This window comes from Panthera uncia, chromosome C2, assembly GCF_023721935.1.
Source record: "Panthera uncia isolate 11264 chromosome C2, Puncia_PCG_1.0, whole genome shotgun sequence".
NCBI lineage: Eukaryota > Metazoa > Chordata > Mammalia > Carnivora > Felidae > Panthera > Panthera uncia.
The window spans coordinates 58,508,630-58,536,613 of NC_064810.1; the positions used below are offsets into that span (position 1 = coordinate 58,508,630).

A 27,984-nucleotide genomic window follows, 5' to 3' on the forward strand; every position below is an offset into this window, starting at 1 on the left:
TCCCTATGTGGTCAGAAATTTTCTGAGATTTCTATGGTATTGGAGGCTGCCTTGAGCTTCCTTGGCCTAAGCATACATCTGTCCTTCTGTCCTTCCAGAACATACAACAGACCTGGGTTTTCCTCGAAGTGCCCTTCTGTCCTCCTCCTGCCAATACACTATGGTACCACTGGGAGGACTCCCAGGCCACCGAGCCAGTGGGCAGCCCTACCTCAGTGGCACCAGTGGACAGGCCTGTGCCAATGGGATCCATGTGAACAGGGGCTGCCCTGCCGCTGCCATGGGCTACCCAGGCCTGAAACCTCAGCAACACTGCCCAGGGGCGCTTCGGCAGGTAACGTAGTCCTGGGAACGCAGACAAACAGGTGTGGGCCCACACGGGGGCATTGGTGGGGGGCTGCCTCCTGGGGCTCCCTCCCTCCTACTCTTTAATCCTGGGCTGCTGTGTCTGGCTTTCTTTAGTCAGGAGCAGCTCATTCTGTTGAACACGGAACAGGAAAGTTACTCGGACTGTGATGTGACCTTTTCGTTACTCTTTCTTTTGAGCAGCGGGATGACCCCAGCAGCCTGCTGAAGCAGACCGTTCTTGGCACTGGATATGACCCCCCCAGTCACCAGATTCCTAGGTAACTGGACCCTCCCATCCCTGCCTTCCCCTCAAACCCAACCTCAGTCACTGAGAGGAGACGGGGGACCCACATCTGACAACCTGCTCAGCTGGACTCTTCTCAAGGTGTTGTGTTTGCAGTTATAATGCCCTTTCTGCTCTGAGGCATAGGTTGGCCTCCAGAAATCTGTCCTTCACTTGGCAGGCCAGAGTTGCACACATGGAGTTGGCTTTGTCCCCAGGCCTCTGGACACCTGACTGCATGTCTTCTCATGCACTCAGGACTTGCATGGAATAAAATGGAAATAGACTAGAATCACCCAGAGAAGTTGTGATACGACAACATCTTCGTGTTCAAAGGGCACTAGTCCCTGCCCCATCTGAGCCCTGACCAGCCTCAGGGCAGCAGCCAGGCACTGGGAATACAGGCCTACTCCACCCCCACCTCACCTCTCCATCTGGTCTCGTGCCTGCAGGGGTCCCAAGTCTAGCCCAGAGGATGGCTCTTTCTTATATACACTGCCTGATGACTCCACTCACCAGCTGCTCCAGCCCCACCAAGACTGTCACCACCTCCAGGAGCAGCCCGCCCCCACAGGCCAGTCAGGCATGAGGAGCGTACCCCAGGGTCCTGGGCTGGAAGCAACGTGGGACCCTCTTTTTCACCAAGGTTGGCGCCAGGGGCAGGGCTGGAAATTGACGAGGTTGGGAATGACCTGAGGGAGGCAGGCATCCACAACCCAGAAGTGTCCTAGAGAGGTGGCCTGAAGTAGAGTCATCCACAGTTTTTCTGTGGGGGAGACACAGCCCCACAGATCCATGCGGATGAACCAGCTGGGTCCACGTCCATCTTGGCAAGCTGTATCCTCAAAGGCCGAGAAGAGAACACGCTCCCATTTCAGAGAAAGAAGCCCTTTCGGTCTTGCGTTTCACGACCATTCACAAATTCCAGCTGCCTCTCCTCACACCAAGAGGCGTTCCCTAATCACCCCAAATACCTTGCTCTGTTGGGTCTTGTCTCTTAATTAAGGAATGAGATTATATCAGTCATTAGGAAGCCGAGTTCTCACATCATCATAACTCTGCTTCCACAGAACTTTTTCTCCATGAGCCTCCATGCATGACCCCTGTCCTACCATCTTCCCTCGTGCCAGGCTCTTGGGAATCAGCACACGCTGGTTGCAGTGAGGCTGGTTCCGTTGGCTAACGCTTCTTAGCTTCCATGGTAGGAATGGTCCGTTCGCATGCAGATCCTAGACACCGTCTCTGGGAGATAAAATTCTAAGACCGGCATCATCAAAACTGGACACCATCTGGGGTGGGATTATGCCCAGAAATCCTACCATACAGGTAGACTAGCCACTTGAATCTGGAAAGAACAGGGCTCTCTCCCACATTTCATGGCTCAGCTGACTTCATCCACCCCAGGTTACAGGCTAAGTAGTCGAGAGTCTCTGTGGTCCCACCACTGAAATGTGTAGGTGGGACATGGGCAACAAGTGGCCCACCCCATGTCTCTGAGACCTTAGAGGGAGCATAAATGTCATTGTCACAGTTGTTTCTGTCTTTCTCTTAGGGGTAGTATAACCAACTCCCATCACAGAGAGAGACTGACCCAGTACCACTGAGCACTGATTCCTGATCAGTCTGGATTTTAATGTTTCCCACTTTTCTCTCCCCTCAGGGCCCCCGTGCTGCTTGGGCCTTGTCCCAGTTGAAGAGGTGGACAGTCCTAACTCCTGCCAAGTGGGTGGTGGAGACTGGTGTTCCCAGCACCCCAAAGGAGCCTACACAGGGCAGGAGCTCGGGATACGGCTCTCCCCCAGCCCACCATTGCATGTATCTTTTGAAACACCACCTCCTACAATTTAGGCAGAAACCAATATCCCAGAAAGACTATATATTGTTTTTAAAAAGAGACAGAAAATTGGTATTTATTTTTCTATAATAGTCATATTTATATATTTATGCACTTGTAAATAAATGTACATGTGTTTTTATAATTCTGGAGAGATGTAGGGAATCCTACCCATTGAGGTATGAGAAGGGAATCAAAGAAGCCCCAATACAGGATTCAACCAGGAAAGAGTAACATAGACTGAGAAGGCAGCCCTTCCCTAGAGCCTCTGTCGCTGCCCAGGAGGCTGCAGAAGGCCCCCAGAGAAGCTTGCGGAAGGAAGAATCTTAGCACACTGTTCGTGACAACGATGAAGGAAAAGCAAGGGCCCCGCTATCACAGGCTAGAGACACTGGTGAAGACGGCTGGAGCTGGTACTACAGGAGATGTTTTCAGAAGATGCCCACGAGAATGGACTAAGATGTGTATAGTCCTACAAGCATTAACAGACCTTCCAGAATCAATCTGTGGCAGCATATCTCTGTAAAAACAAACACTGTAACTTCTAAATAAATGTTTAGTCTTCCCTGTACCGCTCAGCTTAGTCACATATGAGTCAGCATCCTCTTTAAACATTAGGATACACTTTTTGAATATTTGAAGAAAACCTCCACTCGTGACATTTTTAGCTCTGTCAAGACAGAGCCGAGATCTGGAAGAGGTAGGAGACGTTTCATTTTTTGTCTTTTAAAATACTGTGTCAGTAAGTGTTTCGTCCAAGAGGGAAATTGTGTGAAGGAGGCAAGGAGAAACAGATTCGCAGTCTCTTACTGACTGGACTCGAGGGGAGGCTTTGGTCTTATCGGAGGAATGAAACTTCTCTTTTCTCTATAGATACGTGTGGAAGACTACTTTCTCCAAAATACCATTTAGTTAAGTGCTAGGCTGCACATGCACGCGTGGTGCCTGATAAGATCCGCTTTCCTTCTTTCCTACAATAGACCAACATTGCCAGAGGAGTTAATTTTTAAACAACCAGGGAGTCAAGATTTACTTCTTTCTGTACAACCCTGGGACCAACCTTGATACGTGCAACTGGCACTAGATGGGGGCTGAAGCTTTGCAGTGAAAGCGCTAGCACTCCCATTGTTCTCGTGAGGGAAAAGTATTTTCTAGATTGAAGGTAAGTTACAGATGAAATGCGGCTTGAGACACTTAATCTGGTTAAGAGTCCCAGAGCCAGACTCCCCACGCTCTAGTAGATGCCAGAGGGAGAGACAAGATTCTAGGACAAGCGCACCCTCTGCTGGCCGGAAGAAATCGTGCGCCTGCTCTTAGCTTGCATGCTTTTTCCATCCAATAGCTAAATTGGATAAAGAGCTCTCATCGAGATGCAACATGATCTTCAGAAAAGCTGTATTTAAAAAATATTTTAAGAAACAAAGTGAAGGCCTATAAGGAACATGGAAATGATAGAAGAACTAGCATGTAAGTTCAGCCACAACCTTCACTGAGGACATAGAAGTCACTTCCCAGAGTGGGACAGAGCCAGTGCTCTCCATCTTTACTCAGTCCAGGGCCTCTCAGATCTGGACTGTAACTCACCTCCTAGCTTAGTGGCTTAATTTTTTTTCTCTCCTTGATGATCCCAAATAGCTGTCAAAGTGAATTTTGGTGAACTTTATGGAAGTGATACATAAAATTGCTTTCTATGCAGCCCTGGAACCATAACAATACTGAATGACTTTAGCTCCCCAAAAAAGTCCTAGGAAAGAAAAAACACTTGCAAGGCACATTAAGTGAGAGAAATATGTGTATTTACCTCAGCCAGCTGCAGGAAAAGAGGAAAGGCTGTGAGGCCTCTAAATTGTAGCCTAGAAAATGAAGTAGCTTATAAAATACACTGAAATTCAATATCTATTTCTTCAGGTTAATTATTATAGTGCCTTTTAGAAGTCTGATTCAGTCCGCAAAGGCTGTATAATTTACTAAAGGAGGAGTAAGATCTAGAGGGCAGGCGCTGGTAGGGGTGCAGAGCCCCGCCCAGGGCCGACAGGCCTCTCCAGGCATGGCCGTCCTCTGTGACAAGACAGCCAGACTGAGCAGCAGTGGGTAACTGTGATGGAGGGGCTGCGCTCTATAGCTGCTTTTTCTCCCAGTTTTGGTTTGTGATGGTACTATGGATGAGGGTTCAAAATTGCCAAGTTACATTGGCAATGGACAGTTGGGCAGTTGGACTCAGTGTGGACAGATTTTGGCCTCACTCTCAGAAATAAGGCAGCCTTTTCTGAGACAGAGGCAGAGGCAGAGAACCGTTCGATCAGGGAAGCAGGAGTGAATGGAAAGTTATTCACCCACAGCTGAAGCTGAACTTCCCAAAGACTCCGATGCTATACATAACTATAGATTCAAGACTGAGTCTGGAGTCAAGTAGAAATGAAACTAAAGCTAGCTATAGGTCTTGTCCAATTCAAAATAAAAACTGAGGGTTAACTCTACTGCCTACTGGATAAAAGCCTGAATATTGTGGACTTAGTGATGGTTTAGTCCAGTTTGATTTGGGAAAAACGGTAATGATCCTGGTTGGTTTTACAGAGTCGAAAAAGTCATGGAATCTTTGCCATGGCTCTCCCACAGACTCTAAAGTCATTCTTGCTGCAGTTAGAATCACAGAACTTCAGAATGGGAAAGAGACTTAGAGTTTATCCAAATCCTTCATTTGTTGGATAATAAAATGAGGCCCAGGAAATTACGTAACTTCCCCTGGCCCTCACTACCACCTAGGGCATGGCGTCTCCTCGGAGACCAAGCACTTGATCCAGGCAGTTGCTCATTGTGGTAGCTGGGTGAGGAGCGGAAGCCCGCAGCCAGACAGCCAAGCAAGTGAGGCTGGAAGGAGCCCTGCCTCCTCAGCCAAGCTTCAGATGGCTGCGGCCCCAACTCACAGCTTGACCGTAACCTCTTGAGGGACTCCATGCCCAAAACAGCCCGCTCAGCAGCTCCCAGATTCCTGACCCTCAGAAACTGGGTGAGATAAGCAGTTTTAAGCAATGTCTGGGGGAGAAATTTTCATGCATCAGTAAACAGGTAAAACCCTCACGAGTAGCACTTTTTAAATGCTTGAAAGGCGCACACAGTTTAGGGCATACAGCAGAGAAAATGATGGAGGGTGCTCTCCAGTAGATAAGCTACTACCCCACAGACAATAAGCACAGACTATTCGTGTCTCTTAAATAGGAACATGAAAGAATCTTTGAAAGGAAAGGAGTCCTATCTAATTTGGGAGACAGATCAGGCTAGTCGCAGGTTAGGAAGATTTGATGTTGCTGATCCATCTGCATGGATGCAATACTGCCTTCCTCACTGTTCCTTCTCTGTGACCAACTTCTATTCTGGGACAGCTCAATGGGATAGCTCATTAACATGGACCCACAGAACACTGGATCTAAAGTGCTATGTTCTCCCTCTTACTAATGGGAATCCAAATATCACATCATTCTTAGATGGGTACAGCCATACATTCCCATTACCACTTACCCCCAAACGGAAAAGGACACTCCTCAAATTAGTTCAGAACATTATGCACAATCAAAAGTGATTGTTAGAGATGGTCTTTCAGCGTTATGTAATCATTCCTTACTTCTGGATCTACATCAGAAATAGGAAAAATGGCATAGGACATGAGAAGCTATGGGCATACCTAGAATACTGTTAGAGCTGCAAACATCTACAGAGAAAAGCCGCCTTGTTGACCATTTTGCAAAACCCGCTCTTCTCCATTCAGAGCTGAGGAGTTTGCTGACGCGAGGGGTGATTCAGGAAGCTGGGCAGTCTCCTGCTTCCTGCCAATCCAGAGGGATCTGTTCTGTCTGTCTGCATTTCCTGCATCCTGAGCTCCCAAATAACTGCTCTGTGAAGTTAACAATGTCAGAATCCTAATTTGCATTTCTTATGCTAAAATACTGTTGGCAGAATAGTTTGTGCTTTTCTTTTTTCATCCTCTCAGAGAATACTTAACATCAGAGTTTATTTTCCAAGGATTGAAAAACACAGATTTTCTCACAAATTGCTAGTTTTTCCTTGCTGATGGCTAAAAATTCAGATAACCAAACAAATTTCCCAAAACAGGATATATCGCAGATGCTGAGATACAGCCTTCTCTGAGACTCCATATTCAATCCAGTAGTTTCCAAACAGATCTAAAATGGTTCAGTTCCATGGGAAATAAGATGTTGGCTGCGGTCATCTGTGCTAAGCTAACCAAATTGGAGAAAAATTATTCATACTATATAACTGGCTCTGGTCTTAGACTTTTAGATAAGACTTTAAAATAATAGGATTGCTGCAGGCAGCAAGGAACTTCTCTGGTAAGTTGTATGTCAGAAATCTGGGATGTATTGGAGAAAAAAGCAAACTCAAAGGCCCATGGGCTTCATCTCCTTCTCTTGTGGAGGCTGAATGGGTGGGAGGATAAAACCACCTTTCTTACGCAAAAGAGCGATCTCTTCCTTTAAGGCCAAGATCCTTTCTGCCTGGACTTGGATCAGTTCAGTGACCTTCTTTCTTGCCACAATGTCTGCTTTCCGAGGGCCCTGGAAGGCATTGCCCTGTTGAAAGAAAACACCTCCCTGCTTTAAGCATCATTTGGAGTGTGAAAAATTCCCCATCCTAATGTTAGTAGTGCAGACCCTACCATCCATTTAAACACCATTGCTCCTTAATTTAAGGGGCCTTCAAGTCCTCCACTGAAATTCCACCATTAGAAATGTGTTTCTTTGGCCTAATGAGTAACTGTTAAAATGCAAGTCCCATTAAGCTAGCTATCCATCATTCCTACTGAGGAGGGCTCAGCACTGCAACCATGAAAGACAAGGCACTTCCTTTTTTTATACAGCCTATATTTTGTTTTCCAAAAAGGAAATCTCTATTTCCTCATCTGACTCCTCCCCTTGTCCAGCCAACTCCTGCTCATGCTTCAGACATCACTTTTAGGGAGGCCTTTATCCTGTGGACTAGATAAAGACTTCTTGTTCTATGTTCTTTCAGAACATCCTTCATATATCATTGTGACTATGACATTGAACCTTCTGAAACTTCTATTTGAGACTCCTTTTTTTAGGATTCAAAAAGTAGCGGTTTCATATGGTTCAACCTAAATGCCTGTTTGATGCCTGTCTTGCAAGATCCTGTGCCTGTAAGAGAGAAGGCCGGCGGGCCTCGATCTCACTACCCACCACTCGTCCCAGAGTTTGTTATAGAAGTATGGGCTCAATAGACTTTGAAGGCACATTAAAGGGAGGAAGATAGCAATTCTCTAGTGTCCACTCTGTGCCCAGTGCTTTCCATGTGCTATCTCATGTACCCCTCACAACTCTGAACAAGCTGTTATTCCAGTTCACAGATATGGACACTAGACCAAGAGATTCATTAAACTGGGCCTTGTCACTATATTCCTAAGGATTTGAAGCAGGGTGAGAACTGGGTTACCGGAAGCCAAAAGCCCATGCTTTGTCCATTACCTCTACGGACTCACTTCATAGCTAAGTGGGGGTTACTGTTACCCAATACCTTCTGCCTCTTCTCCCCTGCCCACCTTCACTCTATGGGCTATAAAAGCTAAATATGCGTTCCCCAGTTTCTCTTCCATCTAGGGGTGGCCACATGGATATAAGCAGAAAACACTTGCTTTCTTAGTGAAAGGGACCTGAAAGGCTGACATTTGCATTCGGACGTGAAGCTTTGAGCTGAGGCAGCCATCATGTGACTTTGAAGGAAACTTCAAAGAATCACAAAGAATCAGAGGTATTGGCCCTGGTGTTACAGATCCACTAAGCCTAAAACCCTCAGATGTCTTCTCCAAACTTCTTGTTAAGTGAGGAAAAGAGCCCCTATTTTCAGCTACTCTCCATGAGGGCTTTGGGCCACTTGTAGCTAAACTTATGCACCAGCTCATGCTGTCATCACTCCTGGTGTTACCCCACATAGTCACTTTGAAGTCACCTTAACATTCCCTCATTTTTCTCACCATATCCACTCAAAGTATGGCTATTCTTACTTTGAAATGTCCTCTGACACTTTTTTGTTCTTGCCATCTATATATCCCAATTCATGCCTAGATTGTTGGAAGAATGATAGTAATGGAGTCAACTTTGGAGGTGGACAGTCCTTGGTTTAAAAACTAAGCACCATGCAAAAACAAAAAAGCAAACCAAGAAATTAAGCACCATGCATTAGCTCTGAGCTAGTTACTTAACTACTCTGAGCTTAGGAAAGTAATATTTTGAGAGTAGTAGTATGAGACAGCTTATGTAAAGAGAATGTACATTTACATGTACAATGTATTACTTTATTGCTGTATGTATACCTATGTGTAAAAATATGTATATAAAGATATGTATATGCTATGTAAAGAGACATATACTATTAATTTCCTTTCCCATTCAACCAATCTTCTACTCAAACTCTTCAAACTCTTTTCTGTCCAACATGTCTAGACTTATCAAAGCACATAAAGTCAACAAAATGTTTATGACTGCTTATTCTGTGAAGGTCTTGTTTAGGCATTAACCTTCTGGAACACTATCTTGTTCTTCACTCAAAAAGTCTTGCGTGGCTAAATGGCCCTTGATACTCAGATTCCAGTCATCCTCTCATACTGAATCTCCAATTATTAGCCTCCCAAGTCCTCTTATTCTTTCTTCTAGATTTGTGCTTGGACCAGTGATTCTTAAACTCTAGCCTGCATCAGAATCATCTAGAAGGCTTGTTAATGTAGTTGGCTGGGCGCCTCCCCCAATGCTGCTGATTCAGTAGATCTGCAGATGGGGCCCAAGAATCTGCAATTGTAGCAAATTCCCCAGGTGATGTTGACACTGTTCTTCAGGTGAACACACTTGGAGAGCCCTTGGCTTAAACCATTTCCAGTATGCTTAAAGAAAACAAAACAAAGAAAACCAAGAGAAACAATGGGCATTTTTGCAGATACTATTATAAGAATATGACATATATATTAAAATATGTCCTATGGGTCACCTGGATGGCTCAGTCAGTTAAGTGTCTGACTCTTGGTTTCAGCTCAGGTCATGATCTCGTGATTGGTGAGTTCCAGCCCCACATCAGGCTCCATGCTGACTGTGCAGAGCCTGCTTGGGATTCTCTCTTTCTCTCTCTGCCCCTCCCGCCTCAAAATTGAATAAAAAACTTTAAAAAATAAAAAGCATTTAAAAAATCAAAATATGTCATGTATGTGTTAGGTTGCTAGAGGGTACCTCACCTAGGTGAACCTTGAATCAGGTGAACCTGTATTAAATAAGAGTTATCTACCATATATTATGTATTATGTCAGGCTGAATAAGAATTATGTAAGAACAAGGTGAAAGCCATACAAAGTAACAAGTGTTTTAATAAAGTAATGTGAGATCCTACAATTAAAGATACCCACTTTAAATCAAATGAAATAAATATTGGAAATGGGTATTTAACACCAAATTTAGGGATTATATTGGTGTCATTTGTACCTAAATCTCATCTCACCAGGGCCAAGGCAAACCCCATAGGTTAATACATATGTAAATTCACGGCACCCAAATGGCATACAATAAAGCCAGTCCCTCAGACTCACTTATATAGTAGGTACCAGCAACTTCATGTTCTCCGGGACCCAGGTGGGCTGGACGTGGTCTTGAGATCAAAATTTGTTTAAATGCCAGTACTTGATAGTCTTGTGAATAGTTCCTTTATAGAGTTTCCCCAACTCTGATAAAGGGTCTGAAAAGAAGTAACATACCTGCTGGTTCTGTAGTGTATTCAATCGAGAATCAAGTTTCTTCTTTTCGGTACATAAATCATTCATCTGATGAAGCTTTTTGGTGTGTTCCTTTGTCTTCATCATCAGCTCCCATCGTACTTGAGCAATCTTTTCCTGCCAGGGCAGGAAGATGCAAAATGGATTAAGTGAATAAGAGATGAATTAGAAAAATGCATGTCCAGATTTGGTCAAAACCATTCAACAAACATGCATATGGAAAAATTTAATCAGAAATCAATATTAAGATGCAACCTGGGCCAACTGCTTTGTCTGTGGTTTGATTAGAGAAAAGCAGAATGTAGGTATGCTCAAGGATCAAAGTAGGTAAAAATAAGATAGATACCGCTTTATTGTTGAAGAATGAAATGAGTGTGCATACTGAATGCTGCTATTCATTATTTAAAAGGAAGAACATTAATTGAAACAGCAAGCTCTCATATACTGTTCTTTTCCCAGTCTCGGCCCATGATCCTCAAGGTAGCCAGCTTGAATGGCCATAGGTCCCCTAATGGCTTTCTTTGTTCTCTTACTGCTTCAAAAAATTATTTTAGATTGCCCCTATTATCTCCAGCATTCCCCTGAAAGGAACCAGTCCCATTGACATGAACGCTCCAGTAATTTGCTTCTTCAAAGCATTGTGGTGAATCTTGGATAGCAAAGATGAGACAAGATAGCACTAGGAACCTCTTCTCCTACCCTGTCTACGGATGAGGTAAAACTGGAAACTGGAGAAGTCACAGTGATCTGGGGACTTGCAAATTTTTATAAAAGCTCCTGTGTTTGAATCTGGCTATAACTGGGGCACTGCCTCATCTCATAGCTCAGGCAACAATGTAGGCATTAACATCTTCTAAGATCCTACCAGCTAAATAGTCCATACCTGGTTATAGAATTTATTACTTAGAGATGTTTTCTAATTTCCAGATACTAAGAGCATGCAAAAGCAATAGGGAATAATATAATTGGGACCCTCAGAGCAGAGCAGTTCCATCTCTAACACTGCCAGAACATATATTTATACATTAATGTAGACCTCAAAGTGGCATCTTTGTAATCATCCATGCCATTTTGTCATCGTATGTCCATGTACTTAAGACCCCAAAACCCAGTGCTGGTGTTTTCACTAGCAAAAGATAGGCAAGTCCCTTAAACTAAATGAACGGTAAGGATGCAAGACAGGCTTAATATCATGGGGGAGCCAAGTGGGGCTCACAGAATCATCTCTGGCTGCACAGATGTTTCACGGGAACCACTGACAGCATTTCTTGCCTCAACCCAAGTTCGACCAAGTTGGGTCACCTGTCCTCCCATCCGTTACCTCCCACATCTTCATTTCCTTTGCATTTGATAGCTCCTTTCGAAGTTTTTTGATCTTTAGCTCTTCAAGCATTGTATTCACAGAAAGTGTCTGAAGGGCTTCTAGGTCTATCACACGGCCAAACTTGCTGATCATTAGCCGACGGACCGTTTCTTCCATTTCTAAAAGAAGACATCACTGTCTTAGGTTGTTCAGTAGTTTCATGGTTATTAAATGAACAATACCAGTAACAACAACATTCTATAGAACAACTTTTGCAAGAGGATGGTAAAGGATTTTATGTTACCAGTTGATTTTTCCTGTGACTCTTTACCTGCTCCTTTGCTCACCTACAATGCCCATTCCTGTGTTTTCACCTACTTGAAAATCCTGTGTAAAGCAGACTCAGCTTTCCCCGCTGGCTTACATGCTATGAGGTGTCCCTCCGCAGACTGTTAATGGGCCCCAACTAGACTAGAGATGCTTCAGATTTTTTTTTTTAATTACTGATCTCTATAGCATCTAGTGTTAGAAACAGAGCAGGCACTTAGAGGAAAAGTTCCATCCTACTCCAAGTAAAAATTAAAGTCACTGCAGTGGTTCATGAGGCCTTACAAGGTCTGTCCTGCCCCTGTGATCTCTCCCCACCTCCTGCCCTATACTTCTCTCCTCATTAACTGCAGACACACTGGCCTCCTGTTTGCTTCTCAAACATTCCAGGCTCACTCCTTCTCAGTTCCCACTGACTGAAATGCTCTTCCCAAATAACCACATGGCTCCCTCTCCCCAGCCCATTTTCTGAAAGCAAGTTGTGAGATGGGTAAAAGGCTCATTTCCAATACACTCAGTCCTGAAGTGGTAACCAAGAGCAGGTCTTCATCCTCTAACCAGGGAAAACCACACCTTACCAGGTAAGCCATGTTTCCAGGGAGCAGTTCCTGGCCCCTACTCACCTGAGCACTCTCCTTTCAATTCCTTCTTAATTTCTCTTCTTAGCAATGATTTCCATCTAACATGCAATATATTTTACTTTTGTTTACTGCCTTTTCTCAACATGAGAACACTGGAACATCTGGAGAAAATTCCATTTGTGGGGTCTGAGCTCCCCCAGAAAATAAAATCTTGTAACAAGACTTTCTCAGTCACCAGACTGTCCCCTAAATCTGAAGGCTCGAAAGTATAATGAGATGATACAATTCTGCTACAGTGCAGAAGTTTGTATTCTGGTATCATTGTTATGACTGAATATAATGGTGTAACCACGGCTGCCATTGTGCCCTATCCAGGGAGGGGTTATTCACTTCTATGTGAGTAGGGTTCCCAGTGACTTGTGTAATGTGGTCATGATAATCATTGATACAAAAATTAAGGTTAGAACATTTGCACATGTGTGCTAGCCTGTGGCTGCCTGCTTGGCCTCTCAGTAAGAACTTTGACTCCCTTCAGCTAATGCCCTTTCTCAGGACAGCCTCATGTACTAGGACACGGACTCTGGTCCTTGCCATTCTCTCTGTGGAACCAGCCTATGCCTTTCTCCTACTCAGGCCAGCTAGTGTTCACTAGAGACATAAAACTTTCTGGAATATTTACCACATGCATTCCCCATGGCTTAGAGCTGTGTCATCCTTGGAATGGAGTGAATGAACTTACCTCTTCCCATCACCATGTTCTAGACTCCCCTCTTCTTGCCCATTGGGTCTGGGGAGGAAAGAAGGCAACAACAAGCCAACTGTGGTGTTTCTCATCACTGTTAAGCCTTTGCTTGCTGGCTTACAGAAAAGGAACCCATTCCTAGTTCTACTTTCAGATTCAGATCAGTCTTTAATCAGACTCACAACTTGCTTTTCAGAAAATGGGCCGGGGGATGGGTGAGAGAAGAACTGAAAGTTGCTGAAAAACCTTATATCACACAGATTATTCCCTTTTATTTCCATTCACATTCTGAAAATTTGAATACCTCATTTCATCTTCACAATTTTCCCAAACTGAGAGTTACCCAAAGGGAAACAAGCTTCTTTCCTTGTTTTTATACTAGCTTATTCCTTGGTTTGATGAATAGCACTTTCAAATATAAACAATATTCATGAGCTACAGAAGCCAGAGGAATGTGAAGTACATGAGAAGGCCTACACCTAAGAAAACTCTGTGTCTCAAATAAGTGTTATTTAAACCTGGAGTCTTAATGTGTATTTTTTTTTAATTTTATAATCCAGCCACCCATGAAGGCAGAACCATCAACACTCATTGGAAACTGGCCTCTACAAATCCAAGCAACTTGGATTGGTTGACCAGTTGACCACCATAGTCTTCCCATTTTTTCTTTTTCAAATTAAAAAATATAAATATAGTTCCAATGTGGTAAAATACACAACAGAAAAACATATCATTTTAATCATTTTCAACTGTACAGTTCTGTGGTATTAAAGTAGTAAAGTATTGGCAATATTGTTATTTTTAAAGTTGGAAAATTCACAACTTACACTCATGTTCCATATATCAAATACGACAAAAAGTATTTTTTAAAGGATAGTACTCTTTATACTGTACATCTTATAGTAACCACCTTAACTCCAGATAGATTAAAAATGCAAATATGAAGAACACTAGTAATAGAGGAAACCGTAGACAAAATATGATCACAAAACAGGAAAGGATTTCTTAAGACCTACACATAGACACAATGCAAAAAAAAAAAAAACTTTGATAACATTAACTATATTAAGATTTTAAATGTCTATATCCCAAAAAAGATACACTAAACAAAGTAAAAAAATCAACTCACAAACTAGAAGAAATTTGAAATGCACTTAATGGACAAAGACAGAATACAGAAAGAACTCCCCAAAATCAATAAGAAAACAAGAAATAGAAGTAAAAAATAGGCGAAGTATATAACAGACAATTTACAGAAAAGGAAACACAAATAAATGGCAATAAATGTATGCAAAGATGTTCAACCTCACCAGAATCCAGGAAACATGAATAAAAACCACAGTGAAACACAATTTAACATCCACAAGGCTGGCAAAAAAATATTAACACTTGACAGCATCAAATGTTCCTGAGAAGAGTCTAGACAATTCTCACACAGTGCTGGGGAAGAGGAGAGAGGCAGGAGTGAGATAAAATGGTACAACCACCCTAGAGGGCAACTTGGCAATATATAGGAGAGCTGAAAATGCATAATCCCCCTACAAACCAGAGACCCCGGTCCTGGGGATTCACCTTCTCACATGGGCAGGGAGAGGTGTACAAGAAAGTTTACTCTAACTCCGTAATCACAAAAAATAGATATACCCCAAATATCCATCGACAGAAGATTGAAGAAATAAATTCTTTACAAGTCCTATAATGGAATATGGTAGCAGCAGTTAAAGTGAATAAATTATCTATAGCAATATGGATACCTCTCAAAAATTGGTTTAATAAAGTGAACTGAAAAATGATATGAACAATATAGTACAGTTATAAACATGCACAAGATTCCATATATTATGTGTGGATACATAGATATGCATGTGTACTTACCTGCCAGTTGACCCTGGGGAAGGGGATAGCAGATAGTATCAGAAAGAGAAGGGGATTAAGTTGTCCCTTCCATGTTTTAATTTCTTAAGCTTGGTTGTTAGCACACAGTTACCATGTTACTCTATATTTCATCATGCAAAAAACCTTTTAAACTTAAGAGAAATAGTTTCTATGATAAAAGACTCATTCTTTTAAAACAAGAGGGGGACGCTTCAGCGATAGGAGGAGAGATGGCAGCTAGGAAGACGAGAAGGTGTTTCCTTGCTCTCAGTGGTTCTGATTCTGTGATTATTACTGTTTTCAGAGTTGGAGATGGTCACTTAATAGTTCCTTCTCTTATCAATAGATAGTGCTAGATAAACCATGGGCTTAGTTACTCACTGCTTATAGTTTTTGCCATCTCTCTCTTTTCTCGGATAAGCTGTTTACGCCTCTCCCGGAATTCTTTGTTGAGTTTTTGCTGCTTGGAATTTTCCTCATGAAGCTGTCTGATTCGCTCTTGCAGCCGTCCCAAGGAATGGTTAGAAAAGACCAAGGTTCCAGAAAGATCATTAGGTATTTCTCCAAACACTATATGCTCTATCTATCAAACAAACAAAAACAAAGACCGAATTAAATGTAAGATCACAGAAAGCACTTCCTTCTCTGTCCCTTGTTTTAGGTCATTGCCTTTGGACTTCTATCATTCCCACTACTGAGTAAAGGAAAGCAGGAAGTTGCCTTCAGATGGTAAGCCACATTATGTCCCTTTAGAGACAGCAAATCTTCCCACAGACTATGCCTAATGTCTACTGCATAACCAAGGAACAAGGATTTCAGGGTGGGGATATTAGACAAATTGCTTTATATGGCTAATCTAGTTTGGGTCAGGTTACACAAAATGTATGTGAGGCTGATATAAGGTTTCCCTTCTAAAATACAGCTTTCCCTCTTTACCTGACAAAAGACCTGATAGGCCTTTTCTCTGATATGTATCTTTGCATTTAAATGTAAGTTGTAATTCAAATAGAGTGTGGAAATGGGCAAAGAGGGAAAAAAGAAAAAGGACGTTTTTCTTTTGTCTTGCCCTTCCTCATTAACAAGCAGCTGTTAAGATAATTCTTGCACCATTAGTTCTTGTCTACTTAAAGATGGTGTGAAAAGTGACCTGTACACAAGATCCAAGATTTCAACTTCTAAGACGTTTCTTTCTTAAGTCATAGGCTGGCTATTCGGAGCACCTGGCTGGCTCGGAAGAGCATGTAACTCTTGACCTTGGGGTCGTGAGTTCAAGCCTCACATTGGGTTTGAGGTTACTAGAAAAATAAATAAACTAAAAAGATAAATTAAAAAAAAATTGAGTCATAGGCTGCTCATTTCATCAGACTGAAACAATTAATTGGACTTTTGAAGTGATAATGGGCCATAGGGAAATACCTGTGTTTGGCTATTACTCTTTCATAACAATCTGAGAATGGATAAGAAAAGTTAGGGTGTCATTATTCAGACAGAATTCTTGGCAAAGGACTGCACTTCTTCCCACTAGTGATCTGTGAATCTTTCCTGGAAAAGCCTGGGTGTGGTGGCTTTTCTGCTCAGATGGGGTGGGGCATCCACTCCAGACCCATCACCTGGTGGAGCTTGAGGGGAACCACAACGAGCAGTTCATTCAGACGCTGCTGCTTCTCTCGTTGGTAAGCTTCCAGGGCCTCCTCTGCTGCATTCAGATTAGTTGCCACAATTTTTACCTGTGGAAAGCCCCATGTGTGAAATGTGGGCAAGAACCAGCAAACACATACCTCAGGTGATAAAGGAGGACATCTTGGGAGATGAGTAGGACCTGGGCTGTGATTAAATGAATGATCCCAGTTTGCAGCCCAGAAATGTATGTTATTTTCTTTCTGCTAAGTCATGATACACACCACTTTTTCAATCATTCCTATATCCCCAAGGTTGTAAAGGTGTTGTGAATACAAATTCAGAAGGCCTATCCTCATCTCCCTTTATTTGCTGCATGAAAAGCAGCACTTGGCATGGAATGTCTTTGTCAAAATGGTGGGAATCTCTTTTGGCCATAATGACCTCAATATATGAAAGGAAAAAAGCCCATTTAAAGCAACAAAACTACTAACTAAAGCATTCATAAAGCATGTTCTTCATTTAAAAAACTTGAAAATCCTCCAAATTATTTCCTATTTGCAAGAGGAGAAACAATCTATTAAAAATATTTGTGAATATGATTTAAGCGATGTGTCTCTAGAAAAGAGTATCTAAGAGGGAAAATGAGCAAATAAGGCGGACATCCCTCAACATAATTATACCAGTTTAGCTGCATGGTCTCCAACATGGGATGCACGCACCCCAGAGGGTCAACAAAGTGATGTAATAGGGTACAGAAAGACCAGTTTCCATTCCCATTTATTTTTATCTTATTCTTTTTCATTTCTGTGTTTGTGAATGTTATCTAATGTACAAAATATATTAGTACAGTAATTCATGAATATAATTTGTAAATAAATGTACATTTATTGTGGGGATACATGCTCCACAATTTTCTTTACATATAGAAGTATGTAGTAAACAAAAGTTTAGGAATGCCTGGGGGGGGCTCCACTGGTTAAGCATCTGACTTGCTTTTAGCTCAGGTCATGATCTCATGGTTTGTGGGCTTAAACCCCTAGACACCATGGAGCCTGCTTGAGATTCTCTCTCTCCCTCTGTCTCTCTGCCCCTCTCCTACTCATAGGCACACATGTGCACATGCACTCTCTCTCTCTCAAAATAAATAAACATTAAAAAAAGTTTAGAGGTCAGTGATTTAGATAAAGGAATCCAGTCTTCAAAAGAGCAACAGCTGCCACCACAAATACACTTGAAGAGGAAACACTTAAAATGTAATACTTAAAATGTTTCTTCTCTGGAGAGAAGTCCTAACTTAGGTCATTGCTATGACATGGCAGTACTGCAGCTGGAAGGACAAAAACAGCATGTTGGGAAAGGATAAACAAGTAGGCACACAACCATACTTTTTTGGATAGTGTATCATATTCCTTTTTGAGGTTATCGATAATTTTCTTTTCTTCAACTAAGGACTCCTCAATGTCCAGCCTTTTCTCTCGAAGTTGAAGGGCCAGTTCAAAAAGACCCACATCACAATCTGAAAAGACAGTCAAAATTAAAAAGAAGCCCCATTGCTACAGAATGTGGTAAGTTTAGAAGTGTAGACTTTGGAGCTTCAGAATTAATAATGACCAGGATGCCTGGGTGGCTCTGTTGATTAAGCATCTGACTCTTGTTTTTGGCTCAGGTCATGATCTCATGGTCCATGAGATTGGGCTCCACTTTGGGATCCATGGTGTTAGTGTAGAGCCTGCTTGGAACTCTCTCTCTCTCTCTCTCTCTCTCTCTCTCTCTCTTTTTGTCCCCCCCCCCCCCAAATAAATAAACTTAAAAATAAAGAATTAATAATGACTACACTTAGGGCTCCATTGTTCCAGGTGGAAATTATTAATAGTATAAGTAATCATGATAGCAATTATGATACAGTATTGACATTCTGAGCAGTACTATGAGCCAGGCTTTCTTTTAAGCCCTTTATGCACATTATCTCACTCAAAGCTCATAGGCCCCTGCAAGGTAGAAACTGTTGTTCCTACTTTATAGGTGAGGACCCTAAGTCTCAGAGAGGTCATGTAACTGATATGTGACACAGTGGGATTCACATTATCTATTAATTTCCACTATATCACATCACAGCCACATTTATACACCAAGCAATAGATAAAGAATGTGAAAATAAGAGTATTACAATAGAATTTAGAAACCTTAGTTCTGACCCTAGTTCCACCACTAATAGATGAGCTGTGAGACTTTTTTCAGACCGTTTAATCCTGCTGTAAAAGAAGTTGTATTTAATCTTTTGAACTCTATTTCACTCATGCATGTGATTTTAGGAAGTCTCTTGTTTACAACATTAAAACAAGATTTAAACTTTATTTGAAATGAAACTTTAAAATTTATATAAAATGGCTAGGAAGACAAATTTCAGACCAAAAAGAAACTGTTTTTCCTGCACTGGACTATTCATCTATTGAGACTGTAAGAATATTGGTCTAGCTGCTTCAGACTGCTTTTACCAGGGAAAACAGTGAATATAAACTGCTAAGTGTCTCCACAAAACTGGTACAAAGTACCCTTATACAAAGCAGATTTTAAATATGAAAATTTGAATGGGCACCTGTTGGGATGAGCACTGGGTGTTGTATGAAAATCAATTTGACAATAAATTTCACATTTAAAAAAACAAAAATAGGCTTAAAAAATAATGATCATGATATATTGATAAGTTAAAAATAAACTAAATTAAAAATAAAAGTAAAAAAAGAAAATTTGAATGGGTTTGTCAAAATGGGAAAGCTTCATTAAAAATATACACACACAGGGCGCCTGGGTGGCTCAGTCGGTTAAGCGTCCGACTTCAGCCAGGTCACGATCTCGCGGTCCGTGAGTTCGAGCCCCGCGTCAGGCTCTGGGCTGATGGCTCGGAGCCTGGAGCCTGTTTCCGATTCTGTGTCTCCCTCTCTCTCTGCCCCTCCCCCGTTCATGCTCTGTCTCTCTCTCTGTCCCAAAAATAAATAAAAAACGTTGAAAAAAAAAATTAAAAAAATATATATATATATACACACACAGTACAATTGATCATTTCTCTATAAAATGAAAATTGATGCATAATTTGTGAATAAACTATAAATTATCTGCAAATTATTTGTCATTAATTAATGGCTGCCTAAGGGAAAAGAAAATAAATCATCCAGAGAGCCAAAAAAATAAATAAATAATCATTGACTATACTTCATACAACTTAAACCAGTCTTGCCTTAAATTTTATTATGAGACAACTGAGAAACCAAAAAAGGACCCCCTTGGTATGGTCAATCCATCTCCACATTTCACAGAGAACACATGGCTTTTTCCAACTTACTTGTTGGGCAAATAGAATCATCAAAAACCTCATCATCAGATCCAGACTCATCTTCATCACTCTCTAGGCTGGATTCTTCTTCACTTGATTCATCACTATCTTCTTCTTCATCTAAATTGAGAGGAAGGCATTGTTAATAAGCAGAGAAGTTCCTGTGTTAAGCTAAATCCCAGATTTAAAAAAAAAAGTATTTTTTCCAATGAGTTGGTCATTAGGAAAATAACAGAGAAATCAGGCACTTAGTCAATATGTTTGGAAGAGTTTAAAATGGTTAAAGACAATCCTATCCAAAGCAATCTACAGATTCAGTGCAATGCCTATCAAAACACCAATAGCATTTTTCACAGAATTAGAATGAATAATCCCAAAATTTGTATGGAATCACAAAAGACCTTGAATAGCCAAAACAATCTTAAAAGCACAAAACCGGAGGTATCACAATCCCAGGTTTCAAGATATGCTACTAAGTTATAATAATCAAAACAGCATGGCACTGGCAGAAAAATAGACACCTAGATCAAGAGAACAAAATACAGAGCCCAGAAATAACCCACGTTTATATGATCAATCTGTGACCAAGGAGAGAAGAACAGACAATGGGGAAAACAGTCTGTTCAACAAATGGCGCTGGGAAAACTGGACAGATATATGCAAAAGAATGAAACTAGAGCACTTTCTTTGGGGGGGGACGGGGGGGGCACTTTCTTATACCATACACAAAAATGAACTTAAAATGGATTAGAGACCTAAATGTGAGACCTAAAACTATAAAACTACTAGAAGAAAATATAGGAGGTAATTTCTTTGACACTGGCAAAAAACCCCCATCTTTCTAGATATTCCTCCTAAAGCAAGAGAAACAAAAGCAAAAATAAACTATTGGAACTACACCAAAATAAAAATCTTTTGCACAGTGAAGAAAACCATCAACAAAACAAAAAGATAACACGGTGAATGGGAAAAGATATTGCAAATGATATAAACAATGAGTTAACATCCAAAATATATAAGGAACTTCTATGACACCAAAAAAAAAAAAACAAAAAAACAAAAAAAAAACCCAAATAATTTGATTAAGAAACGGGTAGAGAACCTGAATAGGTATTTTTCCAAAGAAGACATACAGATGGCCAACAGACACACATGAAAAGATGCTCAACATCACTCATATTTCAGGGAAATGCAAATCAAAACCACAATGAGGTATCACCTTACACTGGTCAGAATGGCTAGAATCAAAAAGACAAGAAATACCAAGTGTTGGTGAGGATGCAGGGGAAAAGGAACCCTCTTGCACTGTTGGTGGGAATGCAAATTGGTGCAGCCACTGTGGAAAACAGTATGGAGACTCCTCAAAAAATTAAAAATAGAGCTACCATATGATCCAGTAATTCCACTATTGGGTATTTACTCAAAGGAAATGAAAACACTAGTTCAAAAAGATATATGCACCCTTACATTTATTGCAGCATTATTTACAATAGCCAAGATATGGAAGCAACCCAAGTGTCCATCAATACACACATATATACACAATGGAATATTACTCAGCCATAAAAGAGAGGTGAGCTCTTGCTACTTGCAACAACATGGATGGAACTAGAAGGCATAATGCTAAGTGAAGTAAGTCAGAGAAAGAGAAATACCATGTGATTTCACTTATAAATGGAATTTAAAAAACAAAAACAAATGAACTAAGAAAAAAAAAGCAGGAGCAGAGCCATAAATAGAGAAAACAAACTGATGGTTGCCAGAGGGATGGGTGAATGGGAGTAGAAAGTATAGGCTTTCCAGTTATGGATGATAAGTCATGAGACGAAAGGTACAGCATTGGGAATATTGTCAGTGGTACTGTACTAGTGTTGTCTGGTGACAGATGGTAGCTACACTTGTGGCAAGCAGAGTATAACATAGAGTCACTATGTTGTACACTTGAAACTAATGTAATATTGTTTGTCAAGTATACTTCAATCAAAAATTATTTTTATTTAAAAAAAAATTTTTTTAATCTTTATTTATTTTTGAGACAGAGAGAGACACAGCATGAGCAGGGAAGGGGCAGAGAGAGAGGGAGACACAGAATGTGAAGCAGGCTCCAGGCTCTGAGCTGTCAGCACAGAGCCCGATGCGGGGCTCGGACTCACAGACCGTGAGATCATGACCTGAGCCGAAGTCGGACGCTTAACCGACTGAGCCCCCCAGGTGCCCCCAAAATTATTTTTAAATAAATAAAATTCTACAAAATAAAATAACCAATTAAAAACACACAAAAAATAAATAAATGGTTGAGGATGCAGAGACCATAAGCTCAAATGCCTGAAGAATGTTGTGCAATTAATTTCAATGCATTGAGTCAAAGAAGGTTGAGACCAAGCTGCCAAACTGCTTATGCTGTGACGTACCTAACACACCCTTGGTTTTATAGGTCCACAATTACTAAATCAGAGTGCCTTGAAAAGAATATTTTCATAACTTCCCTGAAGTAATGCTATTTATAATCTTTATTTAACCTACTTAGTGTGAATATTTGTCTTGCTGCAAAAATATTAAGGTGTTTGATTTTAGAGATCCTGCACTAACCCCTGTTGGGGGTGTTAGTTGACAAAGACTCTCTTCTTTGACCAAACTTGAGTCAAGTTCCTCTGAGTCCTCTCTCTGACAAGTAGTGGACCATAGGTTTGGCTATTGACCCATTTGTCCAGTTTTAGCAAGAATCCTGCAGCATCAATTTAGTAAAATCCCCACACTCTTGATATTTGATCAGATTCCTCCTTATTCCTTACTTTCACTATCTTTTTACTCTGGCCAGGCTTCAGTAAGAATCCTGTTAGGTCAGTCTTGCAAAGAATTACCCTACCTCTTAGTAATTTTCCACCCACTGACTCCCAACCTGTTCCTTGGCTATAACTCTCCACTTGTCCTTGTTATATTCAAAGCTGTGCTGATCTCTCTCCCCTATTATAAAATCCCACTGGGGGCACCTGGGTGGCTCAGTGGGTTGCGCGTTCAACTCTGGCTCAGGTCATGAGCTCATGGTTTGTGGGTTCACGCCCACATTGGTCTCACTACTATCAGCACAGAGCCCACTTCTAATCCTCTGTCCCTTCTCTGTCTCCCCCCACTTATGCTCTCTCTCAAAAATAAATTTTAAAAATAAAATAAAATCCCCTTGTAGTAGTGACCCTGAATAAAGTCTGCTTTATTGTTCTTTAACAAGTGCCATGAATCATTTTTTCTTTAACAGTGCCATATACAAAGCTTTTATAAAATATAAAAAAATATAAATACTAAAGCTCATCTGCCCCAAAGAGTTTTAGATAAGCGATTGTAGATTCCCACTCTATGCTGTTTTCTTGTTAAACACTTTGAGGCGATTTATGAGCTATAGATCACCAATTGGCAATTTCTATTTTATGGAACATCAAGTTAGAAATAAGACATACACCTCATACTCTCTAGAAGATTTCTTGAATTTATTATCTCCTTAAAATTATTTTAGGTGGTCTGTATCATTTTATGAAATAAATCAGCAGAGTTTAAAATTAGACTAAAATTCTTTTCATAGATTTCAATTTTGAGGAAGATGAATTAGGTCTATTTTTTTCCTATTCCTCCTGCAAAATACAGCTAAAACTTGGACATTATATGTAAAATAAACAGAAGATTCTGAAAAATGGAAAGAAGGCAGACTAAATATGAACCTCAGGACCTGAGAAACAACACTGTGGTGAATTTTTTGGGTCTTCTTTTCCTCTTATATTTCAGACTTAGAAATGAATAAATTAGTGGCCTGGAAATACCAGTAGATACAGCTATAAAAAGGCCCAACAAGAGCCTGCTCTCTCTAGCCAAACAGCCAAGAAAGAGGAAGCCTAACAAGACAAATTTTTTAGATAATACTCTAAATAAACACCACAGGAAAAAAAAATTGTGGTCCCACTCCCACCCCCATAAGTGAAGGTGAAGTGGGGAAACTAGACATTCACCCTTGCAAAGCTGCAGTCAGGTACCCCACATTCCCACCACCCAGGATGGTATCAGAGAAGACCAAGCAGGGAACCGGGATATTTGTTCCTGCTGGCTGGTAACCAGCCATGCTTTCAACCCCCACCAAGATGTCTGTGGAGACCACACGGGCACCCTGTATTTCTACTTTCACCTGGCAACAATAAGACTCATTTCCTCCTCCCACACAGGCCACATTAGAAGAAACCTAATGGAGGAGGAGGAGAGGAGGGGGAGGAGGAAGAAGAGGAAGGAGAAGGAGGAGAAGAATAAGAAGAGGAAGGAGAAGCAGAAGAAGCAGAAGCAGAAGAAGCAGCAGCAGCAGAAGAAGTAGAAGTAGAAGAAGAAGAAGAAGAAGAGGAGGAGGAGGAGGAGGAGGAGGAAGAAGAACCCTAGTGGAGAGTCAGGACTTTCACAATTGCCCACAGGTACCAAGGCCATCCCCACTATGTTGTCAGTAGAGACTACATGGAGAATCAGAACTCCAGAACAAAGAGATCCTCCTTCCCTTGAGTCACAGTGAAGGCTGAGTACCTCCACCTGGCAATAAGGAATATACACATACCCTTTCTCTGTCAGAGCAGTGTTAGAGAAAGCCAAATAAAACAGAGGAATTAAGTAAGATACAAAGTCTCCTAATATAATATGAAAGTTTCCAGGTTTCAATTGAAAGTTACTAATCATACCAAGAACCAGGAAGATCTCCATCTGAATGGGAAAAGACAATGGATAAATGTCAACATTAAGACGACAGAAATGTTAGAATTAATTGACAAAATATTTAAAATAGCCATAATGAAATTCTTCAATGACCAATAATGAACACACTTTAAGCAAATAAAAAAATACAAAGCCTGTTCAAAGAAATAAAAAGTATCAGGAAATAAATGATACAAAGAAGAATTAAATGGAAATTTTAGAACTGAAAATACAATAACAAGAACAGAAACTTAGTGAATGGGCTCAACAGCAGAATGGAGGGAGACACAGGAAAGCATCTGTAAACCTGAAGAGAGAACAATGGAAATTAGCCAGTTTGAAAAACAGAAAGAAGAGTAAAACAACAACAACAACAACAACAACAACAACAACAACAAAACAACAACAAAAAAAACAAATCCCAAGCCTCAGAGCCTCAGGGACCTATGGGACTATAACGAAATGTCAAACAGTCATGCCATGAGTCCCAAAAGGAGTAAAGAAAGAGGGGGTTCTCAAAAGCACTTGAAGAAACAATGACTAGAAACTTCTCAAATTTGGCAAAACATAAGCCTACAGATAAAAGGAGTGAAGCCCCATCAGTATGAACCCAAAGAATCTACTCCAAGGCACCTCATGGCCAATCTTCTGGAAACTAAAGACAAAAAATCTTGAAGGCAGTGAGGGGAAAGTGATTCTTCACCTATAAGTGATGAACAATTTGAATATCAGGGGATTTCTCATCAGAAACCATGGAGGCCAGAAGGAAGTAGCACAATATTTTTTAAATGCAGAAAGAAAAAAAAAGTAAACCTAAAATCCTATACCCAGGGAAAATGTCTTTCTGAAATAGAGGAAATCAAGACACTTTCAGATTAAGGGGGAAAAAATTGCCACTAGTATACCTACCCCAAAAGAGCAGATAAAGGAAATTCTCTAAACAGAAGGAAAATTCTTTTTTTTTAAGGAACTTGGAACATCAAGGAAGAATAAATATGAGAAGCAAAACTATAGGTAAATATAATAGGCTTCCCTCCTCCGTTTGGGGGATTTAAAGGCAGATGAGGATTCTATACATGACTTAAACTGATAAAATGATGACACTGGTGGTCTGGGATAAATTATGTATATATAATGCAATTTATAAATCAATCACTAAAGATGTTGCACAATGAGATACACTCAAAACACTAGAGAAAATTAAAATGGAATTCTAAAAAATGTTCAAGTAGCCCATAGGAGGACAGGAAAATGTAGAAGATAGAAAACAGAGAGAATAAAAAAAAAAAATTAAACGACAGACTTAAGCCCTAACACATCAAATGTAAATGGTTTAAGTATACCAATTAAAAGACAAAGAGTGGGTGAAAAACGTTAACTATATGCTATCTGCTGGAAATTCACTAATAGTCAAATTGAAAGTAAAAGAAAAGATATATCATGCAAATATTAACCAAAGCCAAGCAAGAGTGGCTATATTAACATGAGATAAAGTAGACTTCAGAGCAAAAAAAAAATTACTCTAGACAGAGAAAGACCTTATATAATGATAAAAGTGTCCATCTACCAAGAAGACATAGCAATCCTAAATGTGTATGCATAAAAATAACAGCGCTACAAAATATGAAGCAAAAACTGACAGAAATGAAAAGAGAAATAGATAAATCCATGATTATATTTGGAGACTTCAACACCGCCTCTCTCAGCATTTGATTAGAACTCTACAGAAAATCAGACTACAGAAGTTGGTTAATAGCATCATTAACCAATAGGATCTAATTGACAGTAATAGAAGACTTAACCCAAAACAGCAGAATATACATTCTTTTCAAGTACCCACACCAAGACAGACCATATGTTAGACCATTAAACAAATTTCAACAACTATAAAAGAACTGAAATCATGCATAATGTGTTCTCTGACCACAATGGAATCAAACTAGGAATCACAAACAGAAAGATAACAGGAAAATCTCAAAACACTCGGACCCAAACAACATACTTCTATATAATCCATGGGACCTAGAGGAAAGATCAATGCAAATTTTAAAACTGCATTAACATGAATGAAAATGAAAAAAAAATTTACCAAAATTTGTGGAATACAGCTAAAGCAGTATTGAGGGGAATTATAGCACTAAATTTGAAAAGAGAAAAAGTCTTAAATCAATAATTCACTTTGAAACCTAAAAACAGAAGTGCAGAATAAATCCAAAGCAAGCAGAAGGAAGGTAATAGTAAAGATAAGAGCAGAAATCAATAAAATTGAAAGCAGAAAAATAGAAAAAAAAATCACTTCAGCAAAGAGCTGGTTTGTTCTCAAAAAAATCAATAAAATTGAGAAACCTCTAGCAAGTCTAAAAAAATAGGGAAATAAGAAAAAAAGCTACCAATATCAAGAATGCAACAGGTGATATTACTACAGACATTACTAATGACCTTGCAGACATTAAAAAAGATAACAGAAATACAACGAACATCCCTACACACATAAATTTGGCAACTTAGATGAGACAGACCACTTTCATACATACAAAAATACAAATTACCACATTTGAAAAGTTCTAGAACTATTAAAAACATCGACTCTGTAATTTTAAAACTACCCTAAAGAAATCTATAGGCCCAAATAGTTTCTCTGGAGAACACTGCCAAACATTTACATGATTAACACCATACACATTATCTTCTAGAAAATCAAAGAGAAGACCTCCTGATTCATATTTTGAAGCTAATATTATCCTGATACTAAAACCAGACAAAGACAGTACAAAAAGGAGAAACAAAGCAAGCTACAGACCAATGATCCACAGGAATATATAGACATAAAATTTCTTTTTGTTTTTGGGGGGTTTAGGTATTTTTGCTGTGTGTGTGTGTGTGTGTGTGTGTGTGTGTGTGTGTGTGTGTTTTAAGTAAGTTCCACACCCAACGTGGGGCTTACATCACAACTCCAAGAGCAAGAGTTGCATGCTCTATTGCCTGAGCTAGCCAGGCGCCCCTAGACACAACATTTTTAAATAAAATATTAGCAAATAGAATTCAACAATATATAAAAAGAATTATGTAACATAGGGAGAGGATATTTCAAGGGTGTAAGTCTGATTCAATAATCAGTAATCAGCCAGTATAACCCACCATATTCACAGGCTAAAGAAAAAAAAATCACATAATCATCAACCAATGCAGTAAAACATCTGAAAAAAATCAACACTCATTCATAATGAAAACTAGGAACAGAGGG

The 27,984-nt window shown here is 40.3% G+C and overlaps 2 protein-coding genes across 2 annotated transcripts in view; one reads left to right on the plus strand and one right to left on the minus strand.

Moving 5' to 3' along the window:
• The window catches only part of BOC (BOC cell adhesion associated, oncogene regulated), a gene marked incomplete at its 5' end in the record, with an annotated part of 35,791 nt that extends 32,755 nt beyond the window's left edge, over positions 1–3,036 (plus strand). Inside the window, 4 exons of the mRNA XM_049629174.1 lie at positions 99–334; positions 550–626; positions 1,084–1,277; positions 2,292–3,036. Of these exons, the coding sequence (XP_049485131.1) occupies positions 99–334; positions 550–626; positions 1,084–1,277; positions 2,292–2,479 (695 nt within the window). The remainder of the gene's footprint in view (positions 1–98; positions 335–549; positions 627–1,083; positions 1,278–2,291) is intronic.
• Positions 3,037–6,454: 3,418 nt separating this feature from the next.
• CFAP44 (cilia and flagella associated protein 44) overlaps positions 6,455–27,984 on the minus strand; it is a 133,635-nt gene continuing 112,105 nt past the window's right edge. Inside the window, exons 28-34 of the mRNA XM_049629175.1 lie at positions 20,037–20,147; positions 18,082–18,212; positions 16,687–16,803; positions 15,458–15,659; positions 11,570–11,730; positions 10,231–10,365; positions 6,455–7,051 (exon numbers count right to left, since the gene is read on the minus strand). Coding sequence (XP_049485132.1) covers positions 6,860–7,051; positions 10,231–10,365; positions 11,570–11,730; positions 15,458–15,659; positions 16,687–16,803; positions 18,082–18,212; positions 20,037–20,147 — 1,049 coding nt within the window. The 3' untranslated portion in view covers positions 6,455–6,859. The remainder of the gene's footprint in view (positions 7,052–10,230; positions 10,366–11,569; positions 11,731–15,457; positions 15,660–16,686; positions 16,804–18,081; positions 18,213–20,036; positions 20,148–27,984) is intronic.